The 21,923-nt window shown below is 36.7% G+C and overlaps 2 protein-coding genes across 12 annotated transcripts in view; one reads left to right on the plus strand and one right to left on the minus strand.

Annotated features, from left to right (window-relative positions):
• LOC125241778 (disks large 1 tumor suppressor protein) overlaps nt 1-15,079 on the plus strand; it is a 64,091-nt gene extending 49,012 nt beyond the window's left edge. For all 11 annotated transcript variants that reach the window (XM_048150439.1, XM_048150511.1, XM_048150652.1 and 8 more), the window contains 5 exons: nt 1,768-1,917; nt 7,513-7,685; nt 11,745-11,854; nt 12,106-12,197; nt 13,365-15,079. In XM_048150439.1, coding sequence (XP_048006396.1) covers nt 1,768-1,917; nt 7,513-7,685; nt 11,745-11,854; nt 12,106-12,197; nt 13,365-13,471 — 632 coding nt within the window. In that variant the 3' untranslated portion in view covers nt 13,472-15,079. The remainder of the gene's footprint in view (nt 1-1,767; nt 1,918-7,512; nt 7,686-11,744; nt 11,855-12,105; nt 12,198-13,364) is intronic.
• Nucleotides 15,080-18,146: 3,067 nt separating this feature from the next.
• On the minus strand, nt 18,147-21,407 carry LOC125226792 (60S ribosomal protein L9). The gene is made up of 3 exons (XM_048130892.1): nt 21,284-21,407; nt 20,824-21,073; nt 18,147-18,503 (listed from the first exon to the last, which is right to left on the minus strand). The coding sequence occupies exons 2-3, from the start codon at nt 21,062-21,064 to the stop codon at nt 18,172-18,174; spliced, it is 573 nt and encodes a 190-aa protein (XP_047986849.1). The 5' UTR covers nt 21,065-21,073; nt 21,284-21,407; the 3' UTR covers nt 18,147-18,171.
• Between the last annotated feature and the right edge of the window lie 516 nt (nt 21,408-21,923).

Consider the following 21,923-nt stretch of genomic DNA (forward strand, 5'->3'; position numbering starts at 1 on the left):
TTATATACTCGCTTAGCAAACACAGTGTATATTACGATGTGCACAATCGCTTCGAACACCTCGGTCTGGTAGTATTTTACAAGCGAGGATTAAATAAAGCTCCTCCCGAATGCTTTACTTAATTTTGGCTGAATTTTATTGTCACATTTCCTGGAAAAACGTACAAGCATGATTAGAAATAGTGTAGGTAGTAACAAATTGCCATCCAAATGAAACGGTATGACTTGAAAGTCAAATTTGCTTCTTGCTAAAGTAAATCCCTTTACGATGATATATAGACGATGATAATGTTATATGTTGTACGTCACATACTATTTTAATTGGATGAGGAAAACAAGTACCTAATTATGAACTATGTAAAATATGAAAACTACAAGCCGCATCTCAACCATACCAAAAACAAATTAAAACTTAAATACTTATCATAATTTATTTATATTTAAAACACAATACACTTAAAATATTTATGTAATCCGATAACTACAAACCATAATTTACAACATCGATTACCACATGACATCTGTTTGACATAAGTCAACACTCGAGAAACGTGTTAATATCGCCATCGCAATCTTTCAATAGCCATATTTTCTGTAGAAGTAGGTATTGCACGCCTGAAAATAGTTTGTGGGTTACTGCGTACATAGTTATCCAGCACGCTTCGGATTTATAGTTCAGGTTAGTGAGGGCCATATTTATGCATTATTTCTGTCTTAAAGCTTACATTTATACATTATTAATAATTAGTGTAGACGTGCCTAGGTCGAGGCACATCTACACTGAACGTTTGCCGCGCAAGAGCATTGCCTCGCGACGTGTCTTTCTCTGAGTGAACCTACCTGAACAAATGGAATTAATTTAAAGACTTTAGGTTTAGAAGTTTTTTATTTGTTGAACAATTCCTCTTTCGATATAGGACTTTCGCGACAAGATAAAATATAAAGAACACAAACATGTTCTTGCAGTGGTCTGTAATAAATGCTGACAAACCACGTCGATATGACGCGTAGCTTCATTGATCAACTTCTAAAAATAAATGGAACAAAATATTACCAACGAGCTGTAACCTCCGTGACCTATGGTTATTTCGGTAATCGGTATATTTGTTGTTTGCTAAATTGATCGTGTAATAGTTATTTATGTAACTGGTGCATGAGGTTGTTTCGTAATAAAAATTTGGACATTTATAGATTAATATTTTTTGTAAAGACTTCAATATATAATTATATAACACATCATCTTAAATTAACATACAAATACTTTATGATCAAACACAATTACACAAAAAAAAAAGTTTTGTAAAGTATATTAATGATTCGTAAGCTAAATGTGTGCCTAAATCAATTCTATAAGTAGAAGCGTGTATTGTATTTCAATTTCTAGAATCAGGCTGCCGACCGACTGGCAATGAGAAATCAATAGAGTATTAAACAGACTATTCCACACAAAACTTAGCGCTTAAGAATCTCGTAGGTACATTGCCTCTTAGTCGAAAACGCAAACATGCAACGTCTAATATTACGTAACTAATTATCAGTACTATTACAGACCCGCCTCTTTATGCAACTCAAAATGTGGCCCTCGAAAACCTAGACAACTAGTGTCACAATTCTCATAAATGAATAAACCTCACATAAATAAATTCACTTAAATTTCAAGTGTGCATAATTAAATTCATTCGAGTCATAAACTAATTGAATAGAATGGTTTTCTGTGATTTAAGTTGAATGTGTGTGTTATATTGATGTTGGTTGGTTGGCGTGTCAGGTCAAGACGAGACGGTGTTGTCGTACGAGACGGTGCAGCAGCTGACGATCTCGTACACGCGGCCGGTCATCATCCTGGGCCCGCTGAAGGACCGCATCAACGACGACCTCATATCCGAGTTCCCGGACAAGTTCGGCAGCTGCGTGCCCCGTAAGTTTGCTTTTACTTGGTACATTTTCCACACCTACAGTCATATATATTTGGTTTACCTTGGAATAAAACGTTATTAAACGAGTAGGCGAGCTCGACATACGATTATTCTAAATTCCACTTATCCCGAATGCACTCTATTACATAAACACTTCTGGTACGCTGACTTACTAAGCTAGTTTTAAGGAATATTTGCAGTGCCCTAACAGGGTTCATGTGTGAACCTATCATATTGTAACACCTGCTTTGTACCACATGATTATTATGCAATAAATTATGAATTACACTATTCGGTCATTATAAAAGTTATCTGAACTGTAACAGACAATCCTTCGAACGCTTATTACGATTAGCGCAAAAGGGCTACGTTATGTATGAGATTATCGTATAAACGTTTATTTAATACATACACGTACAGTCTGTTCGGAAAGAGATTCTCTTTATGTATTACACTTAGTGAAATGAAATGTATGGGGTCCAATACATTTTACGACTCTTCTTTCCGAACAGACTCTACTAGTTATACTCATAAGCCGCGTACAGCTTGGTAAAAAAATAGAAATGGAACTATTTTTAACCGACTTCAAAAAAGGAGGAGGTTCTCAATTCGACTGAATGTTTTTTTTTTTTGTTTATTTTTTTTTTGTATGTATGTTACTCGATATCTCCGAGAATCGTGGATCGATTTTCAAAAATTTTTTTTTGATCGAACGGATATAACCCCGAGATGGTCCCATTGGGACCAAGTCAGGGTCTGATGATGGGATCTTGGAGAAATCGAGGGAACTCTTCAAATGTTATAGGCACATGTAAGGTTTTTAAAGGTTTATAATTTGGATGTTTAGATTATTGCAATACGATAAGAAATCTGAATTCAAAGGTTTATTATTTTTGGCTTTTTAGTTTCTCCGTGTTTTGTAACGCACTTATTTTTGAAGGCGGTTTTTTTTATCATAGGAACAATTACTTTTCATACAAAAGTGACTCAATACTCTCAATAGTTTGGTTTACATAGACGGTGGCACCCCTATTATTTTCTACTCTTTTTTTGCCAGGCTGTAAAAGGTTTCGAAAGTAGAAATTGAATGTCGTAAACAGGGACCGGAAAACCCCTTTTTAGGCTTAACTTCATCAATTTGCTTACCCAATCAATTTTCTTACTAAATAAAACGGTAAGCTTTTTTAAAGGTAACCTTTTAAAACGGTAAGCTTATTGAATCTGTTACTATGAGGTTACCATAACTACTAACTAAGTTAACTCCGAAACCCTATCGCGATAGGGTTTTTAAAACCTGTTTTCATTGAGTTATGGTAAGCTTTATCCGTTCCTTGTTGTCTTTCTACATTTAAACTGGTTTGCTATAGATAGAGCTTGTCTCAGACGCATGCACTCGAATTTGCGTCGTTATTACGATTTGACATGTACGTCATTTAGTTTCTGTATTTGATAGTACAATTATTGACCTACTCGTACTCATCAGTATATTATAAGGGAATAAAATGAAGTAGGTTTTTACAGCAAGCAAGGTTTTGTACCTACTTTTAGGGTTCCGTAGTCAACTAGGAACCCTTATTGTTTCGCCATGTCTGTCTGTCTGTCCGTCCGTCCGTCCGTCCGTCCACGGATAATCTCAGTAACCGTTAGCACTAGACAGCTGAAATTTGGTACCAATATGTATATTAATCACGCCAACAAAGTGCAAAAATAAAAAATGGAAAAAAATGTTTTATTGGGGTACCCCCTACATGTAAAGTGGGGGCTGAATTTTTTTATTCCAACCCCAACGTATGATATATTTTTGGATAGGTATTTAAAAATGAACAAGGGTTTACTAAGATCGTTTTTTGATAATATTAATATTTTTGGAAATAATCGCTCCTAAAGGAAAAAAAAAATGCGTCCCCCCCCTCTAACTTTTGAACCATATGTTTAAAAAATATGAAAAAAATCACAAATGTAGAACTTTATAAAGACTTTCTAGGAAAATTGTTTTGAACTTGATAGGTTCAGTAGTTTTTGAGAAAAATACGGAAAACTACGGAACCCTACACTGAGCGTGGCCCGACACGCTCTTGGCCGGTTTTTTACTTTTAATTTTTATTTATTTTGAACTTCACTATCAGTCTCATAAAAATAACTATAACAATGTATGTGCTCAAAAAGTGCGTTTACAATGCATGTGCTCGAAAAGTACGTTTTTTACGAAGCAAAATCGTGCAGCAAGTAGTAGGTACTTTTAAAGTAGTACTTTTCCACACTAGTTCTTTTTACTTTAAATTTTGAACTTCACTATCACTCCCATAAAAATAGCTATAACAATGTATGTGCTCGAAAAGTGCGTTTTCTATAAAACAAAATCATGCGGAAAGTAGTACTTTTCCGCACTAGTGTTTTTTATATTCCAATTTTATTTAAATTTTGAAGGCCACCATCCGTCCCAGAAAAATCGTTCGGAAAGTTGTACATTTTCGCACTAGGGTTTTTTACTTTTTTTTTAATTATGAACTTAGCTATCAGTCCCGTAAAAATAGCTATTATAATGTATGTGCTCGGAAAATGCGATTTCTATGTAGCAACATTGTGCGGAAAGTAGTACTTTTCCGCACTAGCGCTTTTTACTTTTCAAATGTTTTTAAATTTTGAACTTCACTATACGTCCCAGAAAAATCGTGTGGAAAGTAGTACTTTTTCAAACTAGTGCTTTTTACTTAAATTTTTTTTTAATTATGAACTTCGCTATGAGTCTCATAAAATAGTACATTTCGTTATAAGTGCGAGAAGTATGTCATTACTTCACGAGTCCCGAGACATTTTGCCACGAGCGGCACGCGAGTGGCATACTCGGGACGAGTGAAGAATGACATTCTCGCACGTGTGACGAACGACGTTTTTTAATACAGTTGCGAAAAAACACTACTACTTACTTACAACGAAATAAAACAATCCGAACTATCAATTTTCCCATGGACATTGACGGATTATTTGACAATTCAAAGGCGTATTTTTGAAGCTTTTAAACTTGCGTGCATATTTTCGAGTTTGCTATTCATCTACCTATAACATAATTTATTTCATTGGGTGCCATAAAAACATAAACATTTACGATTTGGGACGATTGTTTAATGTACAACTACATTTTAATTTAATCGATCCATTTATGCCCCGACGTATTGCAAATAACGTAAAATAATTATGACAAATCGCGTAACATATTGAGGTTTTTTGAACGTGCATTAAGTTAAAACATGGTAGACGCCTCTACTTTGACAGTAGAAGACGCGTTTCGTTCCAACCATGTTCTGTTTACACGACTCATTATGACCGATTTTTCAAAGTATAAACCATTTTATAAATTATGTTTAGTATGACTAAAAGTAAACCATTACATATGAAATATTAACGTTTTAAATATTAATCACTTAATAATATGTTTATAGTTTTATTCTGTCTTAGTAAACTAGACTAATATGAAAACAGCTCGGTAAGTAGTCGTAAAATGGAACGTATAAACTTTTTACGCACTAGTTCGTAAAATACAACTTCTCGCACGCTAAACAGCCAAAAAACGGGCACTTTTTGAGCAACTGTATTAAAAATAGCTATTATAATGTATGTGTGCTCGAGAAGTGCGTTTCCTATGAAACAAAATCATGCGGAAAGTAATACTTTTCCACACTAGTGCTTTTTACTTTTATTTTTTTTTACATTTTGAACTTCACTATCCGTCCCCGGAAAATCGTGCGGAAAGTAGTACTTTTCCGCACTAGTGTTTTTTACTTTTAATTTTGAACTTCACTATCAGTCCCATAAAAATAGCTATTACAAAAGTGCGTTTTCTATAAAGTAAGATCGTGCGGAAAGTAGAGTACTTTTCGGCACTGGTACTTTTTACTTTTAATTTTTTATTTTATTTAGGACTTCACTATCAGTCCCATAAAAATAGCTATTACAATGTATGTGCTCGAAAAGTGCGTATTCTATGAAGCAAAATTGTGCGGATAGTAGTACCTACTTTTCCGCACTAGTCACTAGTGCTTTTTACTTTTAATTTTTTTTTAAATTTTGAACTTCACTGTCTATCCCAGAAAAATCGTGCGGAAAGTAGTACTTTTCCGTACTAGTGCTTTTTACTTTTTTTTTAATTTTTTACTTCTCTATCAGTCCCATAAAAATAGCACTGTATGTGCTCGAAAAGTGCGTTTTCTATGAAGCAAAATCGTGCGGAAAGTACTTTTCCGCACTAGTGCTTTTTACTTTTCATTTTTCTTTAAATTTTGAACTTCACTATTAGTCCCATAAAAATAGCTATTAGAATGTTTGTGCTCGAAAAGTGAGTTTTCTATGAAGCAAAATTGTGCGGAAAGAAGTAGGTACTTTTCCACAATATTCACTGGTGCTTTTAACATTTTTTTTTATTTTGCTTTGAACTTTAACTTAACTGATGACTGGGACTGATAGTGAAGTTAAACTTAACTTTAACTTCACTATCAGTCCCATAAAAATCGTGTGGAAAGTAATACTTTTCCGCACTAGTGCTTTTTAATTTTCAATTTTTTTTATTTATTTTGAACTTTACTATTATAAGTCCCATAAAACCAATGTCTTTCAAATTCGAAAATTGTACTAACATAACTTTTAATTTTAATAATTACTAAAGTATTTTGTCTTATTATGTTTTTTTATTTACTCGCACAATGCAAAGTAAAGCATTGTTTGAAAACTTTGAAACATGTGCGCAAAGATGATTTCCGAAATTCCGACTCGTATCGGCTTATATGACACTCATCAGAAATCACCTACTTTCCGCACTTGTTGCAGAAATAGCTATTTTGACATTTTTAACAAAGCCCAATTGAGAAGATGTTTTCAATTATCTAATCGTAAGATATCGATATAATTATTTGCTTTGTTCTTTCACAATATTTTTTTTAGTTAGTTCTTTACTAAAATTTGCTCTCGAATATGAGCGTATTTGCTGAGATGGTCCGATCTGACGGCCAAACAAAAGGTTGATCTTTAAAAAGCTAAAACTAGAATTGTTCGGAAACGCACAGGTAAGATAGATAAACAATAGAACGACCCGGCGCGCGCTACGAATGCATTCAATGCCAAAACACACTATGATAATTCAGGTCAGTTATGTTTTAAATTTTAGTGTAAGGTTTTAAAGTCTAATATTGTTTGAATCGACATAAAACTACGTTATTTGAATCGACATAAACTTGTTTAGAGACGATACGTATGAGCTTGTACTCGCTATGGTTATTCAATAATAAGTTGAATTTCAATGTGCGCAGAGATTAAAGTTGCTTAAACGGTTTAATAACTAAAATGATAGGGTAACCTTTAAGACTGATTTTGGTTTTCGTTAGAGGTTATTTAAGTTAACTGTATCAGATAGGCTTACCCTATCAAACAGTCACCCTTACAAAAGGTTACCATTATGGTTGGGGTTTTTAAAACAACTTCTAAAATAAGCCTATGAAAAACCCCGGTTATGGTAAGCGGTTCCGGTCCCTGGTCGTAAAATTTTGCAAAGTAGTACGACTGCAAATGTTCTTTTCATTGTGATATAATAAGCATATTTTTTACAGACACTACACGACAACGGCGCGACTACGAAGTGGACGGACGCGACTATCACTTCGTAGGCAGCCGAGAGCAGATGGAGAGGGACATACAGAACCATCTGTTCATCGAGGCGGGCCAGTACAACGACAACCTGTACGGCACCTCCGTCGCTTCCGTCAGAGAGGTCGCCGAGAAGGTATGTACACAGTACACACGTCGCGACTACACGGCCGACGGACGCAAATCCACTTCGTAGGTAGCTGGAATCAGATAGCGCGGCACGTACAGACTAAATACTGCAGGGTTAGCACATGATTGACGCGAGATAAATCGCACGTCTTCTTCCAGTTAGTATTAATGACATAAGGACGGGTAGTTCGCGGCGACATACTCTCGCGCCAATCATGTGCTAACTCTGCTGTTCATCCAGACGGCCCAACACTGTGCGTCACTTCTGTAGCTTCTGTCACGGAGGTCACCGAGAAGGTTTGTGTACATGATGGGCCTACACGAAGTCAAGAATCGAAGAATCTGCTTGATCGGCTTTCCTGATTGGCAGTGATAGGAACCATCGGAGTAAAACTTTAACAAAACCTTAAGAGCGCTATGACAAAAAATGGCGATATATTGTAAAATTCTCAATATTCAACGATAAAATTGTACACTTTACCCATACTAAAAGACAGTAAAAGTACTTGTTTCAGTTAGAACATGTTATTAACCGTAGGTTAAACAAAAAACATATGAAAGAAAAAGCTTATTCAATTGGTAATGATTTTTTTTCTGATGCTCGTTTAGGAAAAACCGCGTGAAGCACTGATTTCGGAGCTCTTATTATGTACAATTTGATAAGCTCACTCTCATAAATGCGGTAAATTTAAGTTCCTTATATCTTGTACTTTAGGCCCATTAAACAATATTTATCATTTAATCCTTTGAAATTGAGAAATTGAAAGTAAAACGAACTCAATTTTGTCTTGAAAATACATCGAAACAAGTGATCATTTCTCCGAAAATCTACATGTTATCGAAGTTATTTTAGTATATAAATAATCTGCACAATCTGCTTAAATTTCTGTTATCCAGTTGTCGTTATAATATTTTATAATGATTTTTTGCCAATTTTTTGAAAACTAGCCTTCCTGTCGCTATTTTACCGGCGACGGACGCCTGCGATTTCAGTGCCGCGTCGGAGCTCGTGGAGGTCAGACGTATGTCGCTTCGCTCTCCAAGTTTTCATCGCGAACGTCGAGAATATTTATCATTGTGTGGGTCGGACACCTTGTTTATACACGGGCTATCCACGCATTGTGTGTGTGTAAACAGCGACCAACGAATTTGATCCTAGATCCGTAAATATTTGCTTTTGTAATATTTTGTTATGTTTGAATGTTAAAGTATTACAACGTTATGATGATAAATATGTGAAAATTACAATACGGTCAAGATGATAAGACACATCAAGATGGTACTCGGGATCTGATGATGGAGCCAGAAGGTGGTCACCAGTACCAGTGAACCATGTAAGTAAACCAGCTCGTGTTTAGGCTCGTTGGGTTCGTCTCAACAAGACCTTTGACAAGAGGTGATGATGGGGCCAGATGGTGGTCACCAGCACCAATGAACCATATGACTATACCACTTCGTGTTTGGGGTCATTGGGTTCGTCTCAACAATACCTTTGACAGGAGGTGGTACTCAGGGTCTGATGATGGAGCCAGATGGTGGTCACCAGTACCAATGAACCATATGACTAAACCACTTCGTGTATAGGCTCAATGGGATCGTCTCAATAAGATCTTTGACAAGAGGTGGTACTCAGGGTCTGATAATGGAGCCAGATGGTGGTCACCAGTACCGATGAACCATGGAATTAAACCAATTCGTGTTTAGGCTCATTGGAATCGTCTCAACAAGACCTTTGACAAGAGGTGGTACTCAGGGTCTGATGATGGAGACAGATGGTGGTCACCAGTACCAGTGAACCATGTAAGTAAACCACCTCGTGTTTAGGCTCGTTGGGTTCGTCTCAACAAGACCTTTGACAAGAGGTGGTACTCAGGGTCTGATGATGGAGCCAGATGGTGGTCACCAGTACCAATGAACCATATGACTAAACCACTTCGTGTATAGGCTCAATGGGATCGTCTCAATAAGATATTTGACAAGAGGTGGTACTCAGGGTCTGATAATGGAGCTAGATGGTGGTCACCAGTACTGATGAACCATGGAACTAAACCAATTCGTGTTTAGGCTCATTGGGTTCATCTCAACAAGACCTTTGACAAGAGGTGGTACTGAGGGTCTGATGATGGAGCCAGATGGTTGTCACCGGTACCAATGAACCCATGTAACTGAACCACTTCGTGTTTTTTTATGTTATTCACATATGCGAGTTGATTTTTTGGTGACCACCATCTGTCTCCATCATCAGACCCTGAGTACCACCTCTTGTCAAAGGTCTTGTTGAGACGATTCCAATGAGCCTACACACGAAGTGGTTTAGTTCCATGGTTCATCGGTACTGGTGACCACCATCTGGCTCCATCATCAGACCCTGAGTACCACCTCTTGTCAAAGGTCTTATTGAGACGATCCCATTGAGCCTAAACACGAAGTGGTTTAGTCATATGGTTCATTGGTACTGGTGACCACCATCTGGCTCCATCATCAGACCCTGAGTACCACCTCTTGTCAAAGGTCTTGTTGAGACGAACCCAATGAGCCCAAACACAAAGTAGTATAGTCATATGGTTCATTGGTATTGGTGACCACCATCTGGCTCCATCATCAGACCTTAAGTACCACCTTTTATCAAAGGTCTTGTTGAGACGAACCCAACGAGCATAAACACGAAGTCGTTTAGTCACATGGTTCATTAGTACCTGGTGACCACCATCTGGCTCCATCATCAGACCCTGAGTACCACCTTGAAGTAATTAGAATTGTATTTGACATATTTTATCATCATATTAATATATACTTTTTCAGTACAGATGGTGTTTTTTTTACGCACTAGTGCGAGAAGTGGTTCATTATATAACAGGTCGAAACTTCGGAGGCTCATCTGTACTGAAAAACGTCGTACGATGCACGTGCAAAAAGGAAATTCTTAACTCGTGTCGATTTAAAACACTCCCTTCGGTCGTGTTTTAAATTATCGCCACTCGTTTCGAACTTCCTTTTTTACGCACTTGTATCGTAATGTACTATACTCTAATACTTATCATACAACAAAAGCAAATATTTGGAATGGGATCTACTTAAATATAATCATAGTTTATAATTATTACTTTAAATTTTTAAATAAATTTTAACATAATTAATATTATTTTGCGCTATATTCTAGTATTTTCGTACAAAATAATGTTTATTAGAAATCAAAAGTTTATATCGAGATAGTAGATTGTGGTTGTTATCAAAATTCCATAGGAAGGATCAAGATTGTTTTGCCCATTATTGTAGTGCGAGCGAGTGATAAGACGTGCTAGAAAGGGTCGGCATATTGGGCTCGCGCGGCGGGTAAAATACCTAATTTCGCCCGACGCCGAAATGTTATAACGCTCTTAAAAGAAAAACAAAATTATTATTTTTAGATCAAATTTGATTCCATAGGTACCTGAATCCAAGATTTACAATACTAATAATTAATTTTTTTTTAAGCCAAATAAAGTCAGTTGCCAGTAACTGGCCCCCTTCCTTCAGTTATTGGACCTGGGGGGTTACCATGACGTGCTAAAGCCGTTCAGTTTAGGTTGAGAGGGAGGGACGGAGCTATGTAACTGCTATAGCTGTGTCCCTTTCTCTCAACCTAAACTGAACGTCTTTAGTACGTCATGGTAACCCCCCTGGTCAGTTACACTAACAATTATATAGAGATGTTCAAGCGTAATAACAACACTCGTTTGAGAGGTCATCACTTAAAGCTAGAGAGTGATAGATCTCACAGTAACCCTTATAAACACTTTTTGAGCAATCGAGTAGTAAGATCTTGGAACAAACTCCCAGAAGACGTGGTCTCAGCACAAAATGTGAATCAGTTTAAAAATAGACTAGACAAGCACATTACATCTACAACTCGGCTATGATTACTGTCACAATGATCACTGGATACAGGCTATATCAGTTCTTTAACTGCCTGCCTGCTTATTAAATAATAATAATAATAATAATTTGCTCTATAAGCTCCCACGCTGCACCGTCGGCATAAAAGAGAGGTTGTAGTTCTTGTACTAATTTTTTATTATTGTTCCAGGGTAAACACTGCATTTTAGACGTGAGCGGAAATGCCATTAAGAGATTGCAAGTGGCACAACTTTATCCCATAGCCATATTTATTAAACCAAAGAGTGTAGAATCTATAATGTAAGTATAGAGCAATTTTATTATGCTGTCTTAGAATAAAAATAAGTTATGAATTACCAAGTCACGAATATCTCATACCCATACTCTTTATTGTCACTCCCCAGTTTACTACTGTACATAAAATATAACACAAAAAAAAACTTGAAAAGGGTCTGGCCGCATCAATGGCGATTTTGTTCCTTTCATATATTGTTATGCACGATTATTTGTTTTATTATTACCTAACGTCACTTACTTTACTCCTTTTTTAGGGAAATGAATAAGCGGATGACTGAAGAACAGGCAAAGAAGACTTTCGAGCGCGCCCTGAAGATGGAACAGGAGTTCGCCGAATACTTTACTGGTATGTAATAGTACATTACATCAGAGGCCGGGAAAATGAGGATTTCCGGCCAAGTGGGTATATACGGATAGGGATACGAGGCCGGGAATCCGTTTTCACGCCGATGCATGTATAGTGCTTTTCTCAAACATACAATGAAATAAAAAAAAAATGCTCTAAGGACAATATTTTATAAAAAAAAGTTACTTTGCAGGCCTAGGCCTAAAAATTATATGAAATCCCTTTACAGTCCTCTCGAGTTGTTGCGCCCAAAAAGCGATACTTCCCAGCCCATTTTAAGGAACGTAAAGACAATATTTCATTGCATGTTTGAGAAATAGTACATTACGTCAGACGCCGGGAAAGAAGGGCTTACAGGGTGAGTATGAGTAGTTAGCCGGATAGTGATACGAAGCCTGTAAGCCCTTTTCACGGCTAGGAATGTATAGGGCTTTTCTCAAATTTGCAATGAAATGGGCTAAAAAACTCACCTTGAAAGTTTTCCATTTTAAGAAATGTTCATACGCCGTCATGTATCTTACTTTGGATTTCGGGAGCAGTAAGTTACTCATGTCTACTTCAGCCTCCGCTCGCAATTCCGAAGGCATATCTTCTACACTTTAAATCCACATTCACATCACTATTGTCCGAACTCATTATGAAATTTGAAAAAGCTCTTGATAAAATATTTGATAAATCCGAGCAAACATGTTATTTAATTTCCGCGCTCAAACTTTTCTTAAATCTGAGATAACGTTTTAACCGGTGATATTTACCGCATTATAGTCTGGCAAAAAAGAGTAGAAATTAATAGGGGGCGCCACCATCTGTGTAAACCGTTTTGCATGTTTTTTTTCTTATGGTGACGTTGTCCTAAGTATTATTTATTCTGTGGCGTTGTGTCAGAATTTGAGGTTTAGAAACAAATGACTCAAGCATGGCTGACTTAGGTTAGGTGGGGAAATTACTATGAAATTCCATTACATATCATCCTCACTCAACAAACCAGATACCTTCCCGACCTAATTTGAAGTACATAATGGCAAAATTTCATTGCAAGTTTGAGAAGAATTGAGTCGTTAAAGTGTTAAGAGGTAGCGGTTCAACCGGCCGGGTATTTGAATGATCTATATGTAATATGAATTAGCAATGTAGGTGTCACGTTCCTAACATCGTGTGGTGTTGCAGCGGTGGTGACGGGCGACACGCCGGAGGAGATCTACTCGAAGGTGAAGGCCGTGATCACGGCGGAGAGCGGGCCCAGCGTGTGGGTGCCGCGCCGCGAGCCGCTGTAGCGCGCGCCGGCAGCGCCCGGGCCGGCGCCGGGCCCCGAGCAATAACTAGAACCGCGCCGGCGTGATCCGTTCGAGTCGCCTTTATAGTTTAACGAGTAGCCGCCGCTTCCTCGATACCCCTTCCCGGAGTTCGTTTAGCGTAAGTTACCGTTTTAAATATCTACTTAATGTAAATTATCACTCGTGCGTAAAGTTGACCAATGACTCGCTAATCGTTGTAGTATGTGCACTACGCTTAAGTTTATCGTGCGGATCTATTGACTAGCGATAGTGTCGACCGATCGCGGTGTTTGTATCGAGTTGTACCCTTATTTATTATATCTATACTAATTTTAGTCACTCGGAGAGTCCCACTAATAAATAATTATGCGCTTCGATCGACTACCTATGTAAATTGATTGTATATTAAACAAATTAAAAAATGTATTATCATGTTAATTTACTCAGGTTGCTAGATACGTTTTGAATCTTCGTCATGTTATTGAAGTTTAATAATAGTGAAGTTATTACTATTACTTGACGTGTCACGGTGCACCGGTGATGTTGACATAGTGTAATAATTACGAGCTAGTGTTATGGACTAGTGTAATCTAGGAGTAGCCCCACGCCCACCTCACGCGCCCACGGCTAGGCTAAGTCGTTGCATTATCAGGATTATTTGCTCAAGCGGCAAACTACCGTAGCCACTGAATCTCATGACATATTCTGCACTCTAATGTCCTCCTCGACACATTAGGCGCGGTGCGAGTTGTTTGTTGATCATTTTTATAGTAAGCAATTGTGTTATCTGGTGTGAAGTGTCTCACCAATTTAAATAGTATTTGACATTTATTTATTGAGAATTTTATTTTCTTACTGAATAATAGAATGACCATCTGCAAATATGGCACGAAGCGCACTGTGGATGCAATACTTTACTGTTATATCGACTTATGTGGCTTCATTTTATTGCATAATGTAATGGAATACTGGGAAACCCATAAATATTCCCATCGTACTTAAACTAGTTTTAAGTTTGATGTGTTAAATAGCTATTATTTTCATGACAAATATTATCTACCGATATTATAAACAGTAACGGAGGAAGGAATTGCGACTAGCTTTAATTGTAATTATGCGCTGCATTCGCCTCGTCGGTCCTGTATAGCTACCTGCCAAAGATATCAATAAATTAGCAATACATCGTCTTTCAAATTGTAATTGGTCTTTCAATAAAATTCAAGTTTTATTATACTTAGATTTAGGTAGTTGCGATAGCTAGTCGTAATTCCTTGATGGTTATATTGGTTATCAAATCTTGATATAATGTATATAACAGTTCAAAACTATGTAATAGAACTATTCTAATTTATTTTAACATGTGACTACTGTATTAACAATTATTTTAATGGAAATGTTTTATTTTAATAGGTATTTATTTTATTTTATCGCGTTAAGTAGGTATTGAATTAATCAAGCATGCTATCCTGTGTAAATTATTAATTTAGAGTCATTATTAATGCAGTCTTAACATTTTATTAGGTACCCATATTTGCAGATGTACAATGTTTATGAGTTAGTGATGTTCAATAGACTAGTTTGAATAAAAATTATTTACGTTGAAAATTCTATTTGAGTTTACCTGATCACCCGTTTTTTTACCCACTGATTCCTCATAGATCCCCTCAATAAAAACTCGAGCTTGTCCAAAATGTATTTTGAAGACATCTTCAGACCGTTTAGACGACGACTATTTTCAGCCGCCTAAATCTAGCCAGCAAACCGACTTTTTCTCTCCAGAGTCGTTTACACGGTGCCTTTTCAGCACCAGTCATTAACCCTTAATAGGGCAGAAGAATTTCGGAAATTAGTCAAATTTGAATTCTGTCAAATAAAGTCCAAACTAAAGTATGGTGGTAAATATGTGCCCCCTGCCCTATTAAGGGTTAAGCATGCCGCCACAGCCGACGGCGACGGCGGGCGGGTAGTTTTTATTAACCGCCTTCCAAACACAGAATATATAATAGTACAAGTACAGAAGGCTCACTGCTTTGATGTTCACGAAATGCCGCCTTTTAAATACCTACAAAATTCTAACAAAGAAACGAGCCGCACGTGCGCAGCGTCGGACGATAGGGTTGCCTATGGATTAAAACGAATTAATACTCAGATAAAATGTTATACTATTATACTCCAGTCTTGTGTAATTTGTAGGTATATATACATTATTTATATATTTTTGTTTAAGCCCCAAAATCACAAGCCTTATTGAACTTTTCCGTGGGACTTAATCAATAGTAGATCTGTGTAAGATTGTCCTATTTTATTCATGATGTCTATTTAACTAATCACTATTAGCCATTCACACGCCGACACCGCATATAAAACTTTAAAAAATCTCGCGACGTAAAGTAACAATAGAAAGTGCGAACGTGCGTTCCGTGAGAACGCGCGCCACCCCTGATTAGGCCGCGAACTCGCGGCCGCCAGCATGTACTTGTAGCGCGGTGATAGAATCGCGGAGTGAGCCGCCCCTGTTCCAAATCTCAAAAGGAAGGGGTTATCAAGTCGTCTGTATGTTTTTTTTTTAATGTTTGTTCCTCGATATCTCCGTCGTTACTAGACCGATTTTGAAAAAAATTTTTTTGATTGAATGTATATGCATACAGATTGGTCACATTTTTCTCAGAACCCAGTTCTGATGATGGGATCCTGGAGAAATCGAGGGAACTCCTCAAATCTGAAAGGCATACATAGGTGATTTTTGTGTTTTTAAAGGAACAGCATGCATTTACGTACGGAACAGTGACATTTGGTGCAGTGGAACTCCTGATGATGGTCAGAATGGAACTCCTCAAATCTGAACGGCACACTTATAGTGACTTTGGTATTTTTATAAGAACAGCATGCACTTACGTCCAGAACAGTGATATTTGGTGCAGTGGAATTGCTGATGATGGTCAGAACGGAACTCCTCAAAACTGAACGGCACACTTATAGTGACTTTGGTATTTTTATAAGAACAGCATGCACTTACGTCCAGAACAGTGACATTTGGTGCAGTGGAACTGCTGATGAAGAGTGAGCCGCCCCTGGTTAGAGTTCCGTTCTGATAATCATTCTCATCTGTAGTACTTACAGATGAGAATGATTATCAGAGTCATCCAGATTTCAAAATTGGTTTAGAAATGACGGAGATATCGAATAACAAACATTAAAAAATATACAGACGAATTGATAACATAATCCAACATTTGAAAGTATTTATCACCAGAACCCCAAAGGAAGGCGGTTTTTTTTTCTTAAAAATTATTGCACCAGTTTTTCTATGTAATGATATCCATCATTAACCGCCGCCCCAAATCTCAAGGAAGGAGGGTTCTCAATTCGTCTGTATGTTTTTTTTTAAATGTTTGTTCCACGATATCTCCGTTGTTACTGGACCGATTTTGATTTTTTTTTTATTGAATGTATAATTGTATATGCATACAGATTGGTCCCATTTTTATCAGAACCCAGTTCTGATGATGGGATCCTGGAGAAATCGAGGGAACTCCTCAAATCTGAAAGGCATAGGTACATATGGTGATTTTTATGTTTTTATAAGAACAGCATGCATTTATGTACGGAACAGTGACACTTGGTGCAGTGGAACTGCTGATGATGTCAGAAGTGTCAGAACGGAACTCCTCAAATCGGAACAGCACACTTATAGTGACTTTGGTATTTTTATAACAACAGCATGCACTTACCCTTACGATACAAGTGCGGAAAAGAGGAAGAAAAAAATGTACAATACACGTGCGAATGGAAAACTCGGAACTCGTGTCGATTTACATCACTCCTTCCTCAGAGCATTAAATACTATTTCATATATCTGTGGTCTTTACAATTACTGGTGCTTTGTGTGGGTTGCGAAGACCTTGCGACAGGCGTATTCTATGTATACAAATCGCCCGGTATGTCCCATCTCGTTATTTCATATATCTGTGACTCCTCCCTTCGAACTTAACTCTTTTCCGTGTATCTTGTATCATAATAGTTCCCATATTTAGTGTAAGGCTGTGAAATCACATTTATTAGCATCGAGCCGCATTTTAAGTGGGTTAATAAGAAATCGGTCGTTAGTATGAAAACGCTTACCTTAGGTACCCATCGGAAAGCTTGCGTACGAGTGTTTATAATAAAGAGCGATTTCTCAGACATAAAATGCGGCTCGCTCCTGATACATGTGACTTCACCCTAAAACTTCGTACGATACACGTGTGTAGTTATCACTTGAATTTGCACTAAGGTAAAAGTACCTGTGGGAGATAGTAACCCAATAGATGTGACTTTAAATCTTAAGTCACTATCAATTAAATAGGTATGACAGAAGCATAATCTCTATTAGGCGTCAGCGTGTCGACCACTGGTACTTTTTAACCCCCGACGCAAAAACGAAGGGGTGTTATAAGTTTGACGTGTCTATCTGTCTGTTTGTCTGTCTGTGGCATCGTAGCTCCCGAACGGATGAACCGATTTAGATTTAGTTTTTTTTGTCTGAAAGCTGAGTTAGTCGGGAGTGTTCTTAGCCATGTTTCATGAAAATCGGTCTACTATGTCGCAGTCGGGGGTTTTTTCAAAATTTTAATTTTGTGGTTAGGTTATATCTATTATGTACTTCAGATTTAATTAGTGAAAAAAAAAAGCTGTATTCTGTATTTTAATATTTAATGTCCTTATATCTCATCGGGTACAACCGTAGTCTTCTCAGATACGTAAAGACCGTCTAAGAATTTTCGGATATCCTTATTTTTGACGGTGGTGGACTGTTGGATGAGGGCAGCCGAGCTGGAGACATCCTCGAGAGAGTTGCCTTCGATAATCAGCTCGTCCTTCTGTTTGGGGGAGTTGACAACAGTGACGCCTGGTGCCATCTTTACCCTCCGGATGTACTTCTCGCCAAGGAAATTACGGATTTCAATGACGCTGTTGCCTTCAGTGGTGACACAGTTAATGGGGAAATGGGCGTATACAGCACGCATCTTGTACTGGAATCCCTTGGTGACACCTGGAATAAATATAAATTTGAATTAGCATAAGTATATGCCTCTTTAGCGTAATTATCTTTTTTTTTAAGTTACTAACCATTTAATTCTACAAAAAAGGTAAAGGTAATTTGATAGAATCTGAAAATTCCCTACACTATTCCCTCTAAGTCCAGCCTCCATTCCAGCTAGATCCTAAGGATGCCCGGTACTAAAAACATGTTTGTGCAATTTTTCGAAGACGATAATACCATAAACATGCAACTGTCAAATCATTACATCTCACGTACAGCAGGACCTCTTTAATCCAAATCCCTACATAATCAGAACAAGTTGTTTCTGAATGTTGAAGCGAATGCTTTACAAAAAAACAAGACCAGTGGCCTGTTTCTCAAAAGGTACAAGCCTTGTATTACAAGTGTGTTCCATGACAACCCATATGATTTGAAAATTCGCGCACTTGTAATATACAAGGCGTGTACCTTTCGAGAAACGGGGCCCCAAGCCTTTTATTTGCTATAAAATATTACCCTATAAAGAAAAATAAGGATTTTTAAAGATAGTTTAACACAGATTAAGATAGTTAGATATTAAGATAGTTTTTAGTAACATTTACAGATGAATACGCATTTAACCCTTAAATGCATGGTGATGTATATATGCATCATATATTTGAAGGCCCGTGGCTCGACATGTAGCTATCCAAAATCACATTTATTGCTTAATTATTATTCATTATTTATTATTATTTAATAAACAATTAAATAAATTAAATAATATAATGATTTACTATTTATTACTTAAGGATTAAGATGAAATGGCGGAAAAGTGTGAAAAAACAGGACAATGGTGATTTTTAGTATGTGATTTAGGCTGATTTTTTCGGAGTTAGTAATTAGTTTATGTTTAAACATTTTATCATAGAGGTTCCACAAATAGTGTACCTTTTAAATAGTAGTCATTTTTTTAAAATAAAACTTACCAATTACAATATATTTATATAAATACGATTTGGCCTATTTAACTTCTAACACTGATTTAATATAAAAATTGATCTTAAATATTTTTTTTATTATTTTTCCCAGAATCAGGCAACCATTGTCTATCACATATATTAATATCTCGTTAAAAGAAAAATTCATGCATGGGTTAAATTTCACAATATTTTTTTTTTAATAGGACATTCTTACACAGATTGACTGAGGCCCACGGTAAGCTCAAGAAGGCTTGTATTGTGGGTACTCAGACAATGATATATATAATATATAAATACTTATATACATAGAAAACATCCATGACTCAGGAACAAATATCTGTGCTCATCACACAAATAAAAGCCCTTACCGGGATTCGAACCCGGGACTGCGGCGCAGCAGGCAGGGTCACTACCGACTGCGCCAGACCGGTTGTCAAAATATATGTTTGTTTACTTTCATACAAATCACCTATTTATACTATAACCCGAACAGGGATTAAATTCTCAGGGTTCGGGTGAAAGAGTTCCTCCTGCTGTAGTGCCAAACATCTAGTTCTACAACAAGCCCTGACGAATAGAGTACTTGAATACCATTCAAATCGGCTCAAACTGATAAAACAAATTGATACTATGAAATGTATATGAAAAACAATGCAACAATATCAAAGCACAGATAGTCAAGTTACTCTTTATAGTTCTGTGTGATTTATAAAATAGAAATTGTATCTAAAAGTAACCACTGTCTACATTTTTCTAATAATCTTCTGTCGCATTATTTCATACTTGCTGTGAAATCATTTTAAAGGCAGTTAAATTTAATACCCTACTCTCTTTACATGTATGTTAAGTCATTAGTATTTTAAACAACCTTAGTTACACTGTGAAGTCTATGATAGCACTGATATGTCTCAGAGAGAGCTAATAGAAAAATGGAAAAATAAAATAATCAAGTTCTCTCATCATCAACATCTCATTTCTCATAAGAAATGGCTTAACAAAGTAAGATCCCTTCTGGTTTAAGTTTTGCAACAGTACTTCTCTAAAGTTTTGTAACGAAATACAGCACACAAAGCATTTTGTACAGAGTGAGCTTTTCTACATGTTATTTTAAAATCTGTAAATTTTAAAGTACTCTTCAATTCAACCAACCATTGCAGAAATTAGCTACATATAACATAACCTCAAATGTTCATTCATGTAAATGGAACTACAAATCATTCATCACAGAAACTTCAATATTTAAAATAACAATTACCTTACGACCCACAGGAACTCATTTGACGTCACTTAAATCCAGCTTTAATCATTGATTTTAAGAAGACTAAGGTCTACAAGCGTAAGTAGCAAATAAACAAAACTGTACAAACCTTTGATCATGTTTTCAACGTGGGAGCAGACTGTCCTCACGGCAGCGAGCTCCTTCTTGGAGCCAAACCATTTCTCAACCTTCAGGAGTCGCGGGTTCACCATGCGAATATCAACAGCCAAGTGTTTGAAGTTTCTCTTGAGAACTCCTCGCGGCCCCTTCACTGTCACCAGCCGCGACTTCACGTGAACAGTCAATCCCTCAGGGATTTTCACTTTCTGGTTTGCAACGATTTGCTTCATGATGAAGGCCTAAAACGAGAAGTATTTTTTAATATAAACCTAACCTCTGCAAGTGTTTGACAACTGAGTCCACTAGTTTTGGTCACTTGTGAAATAAATATTGTGTGGAACATCTTGTAAATTTAATATATCACAATAATTAATCACTGTATATCGATAATTGTTAATATTTTACAAGATTTTAATGGATTTCTCACAGCAAAATGTTAAATTGCTTACTTTCTTTGACACAGAGAGCCGGAAAAGGGCTAAAGGATGTTACCAGCATTCATAAATGTCGTAGTAACGTCAAATCTACAATTTGCGTTAAAATGAGCTCAAAAAACACGTTTTTAAATGTGGCTCAAACACACCGCCGATTAATTTGACATTTTCAAGGAGTATTTTCTTGTCAGAAATTCGTAATTTTAAACAAATTTTAAATATTAATGTATCAAAAAAATATATTTAAATAAACCATATAACAATATGAATGATATATAAAAAGGATTTATGACGTGAGACTTATATAAATTAAATCCACTATTTAGAAACAAAACTCTTTATTTACATGAACATATTTACATCCAAGAATATTATATACCATGGATATTGCGTGCCGAACATTACGTTGAAGCCAGAAAATTTGACCTTGAATTACGTCACGCCGGTCTTGCATCTCTTTCTTTAGGGTGTCCATGATTAAGCATACATTAGGGATATCCCGCGGAATTTGACGTATTACGTTTATACGACTGATTAATTTTGTAACTTATTAAATTCAAATCCGATCAATCGTTTTATCACGAAAGTGAACATCCATCCTCACAAACTCAAAAAGTAAGGTACATTAGGGCAATTCCGAAAGTCGTCTAATTAG

Source organism: Leguminivora glycinivorella, chromosome 1 (genome assembly GCF_023078275.1).
Source record: "Leguminivora glycinivorella isolate SPB_JAAS2020 chromosome 1, LegGlyc_1.1, whole genome shotgun sequence".
In the NCBI taxonomy this organism is placed as follows: domain Eukaryota; kingdom Metazoa; phylum Arthropoda; class Insecta; order Lepidoptera; family Tortricidae; genus Leguminivora; species Leguminivora glycinivorella.

Coding starts and splice junctions, on each gene's coding strand:
- LOC125226792 (XM_048130892.1), bottom strand. CDS start 21,064: ATGAAGCAAATCGTTGCAAACCAGAAAGTGAAAATCCCTGAGGGATTG. Junction 18,504..20,823: donor CGTTGAAAACATGATCAAAG/GTTTGTACAGTT, acceptor TATTTATTCCAG/GTGTCACCAAGGGATTCCAG.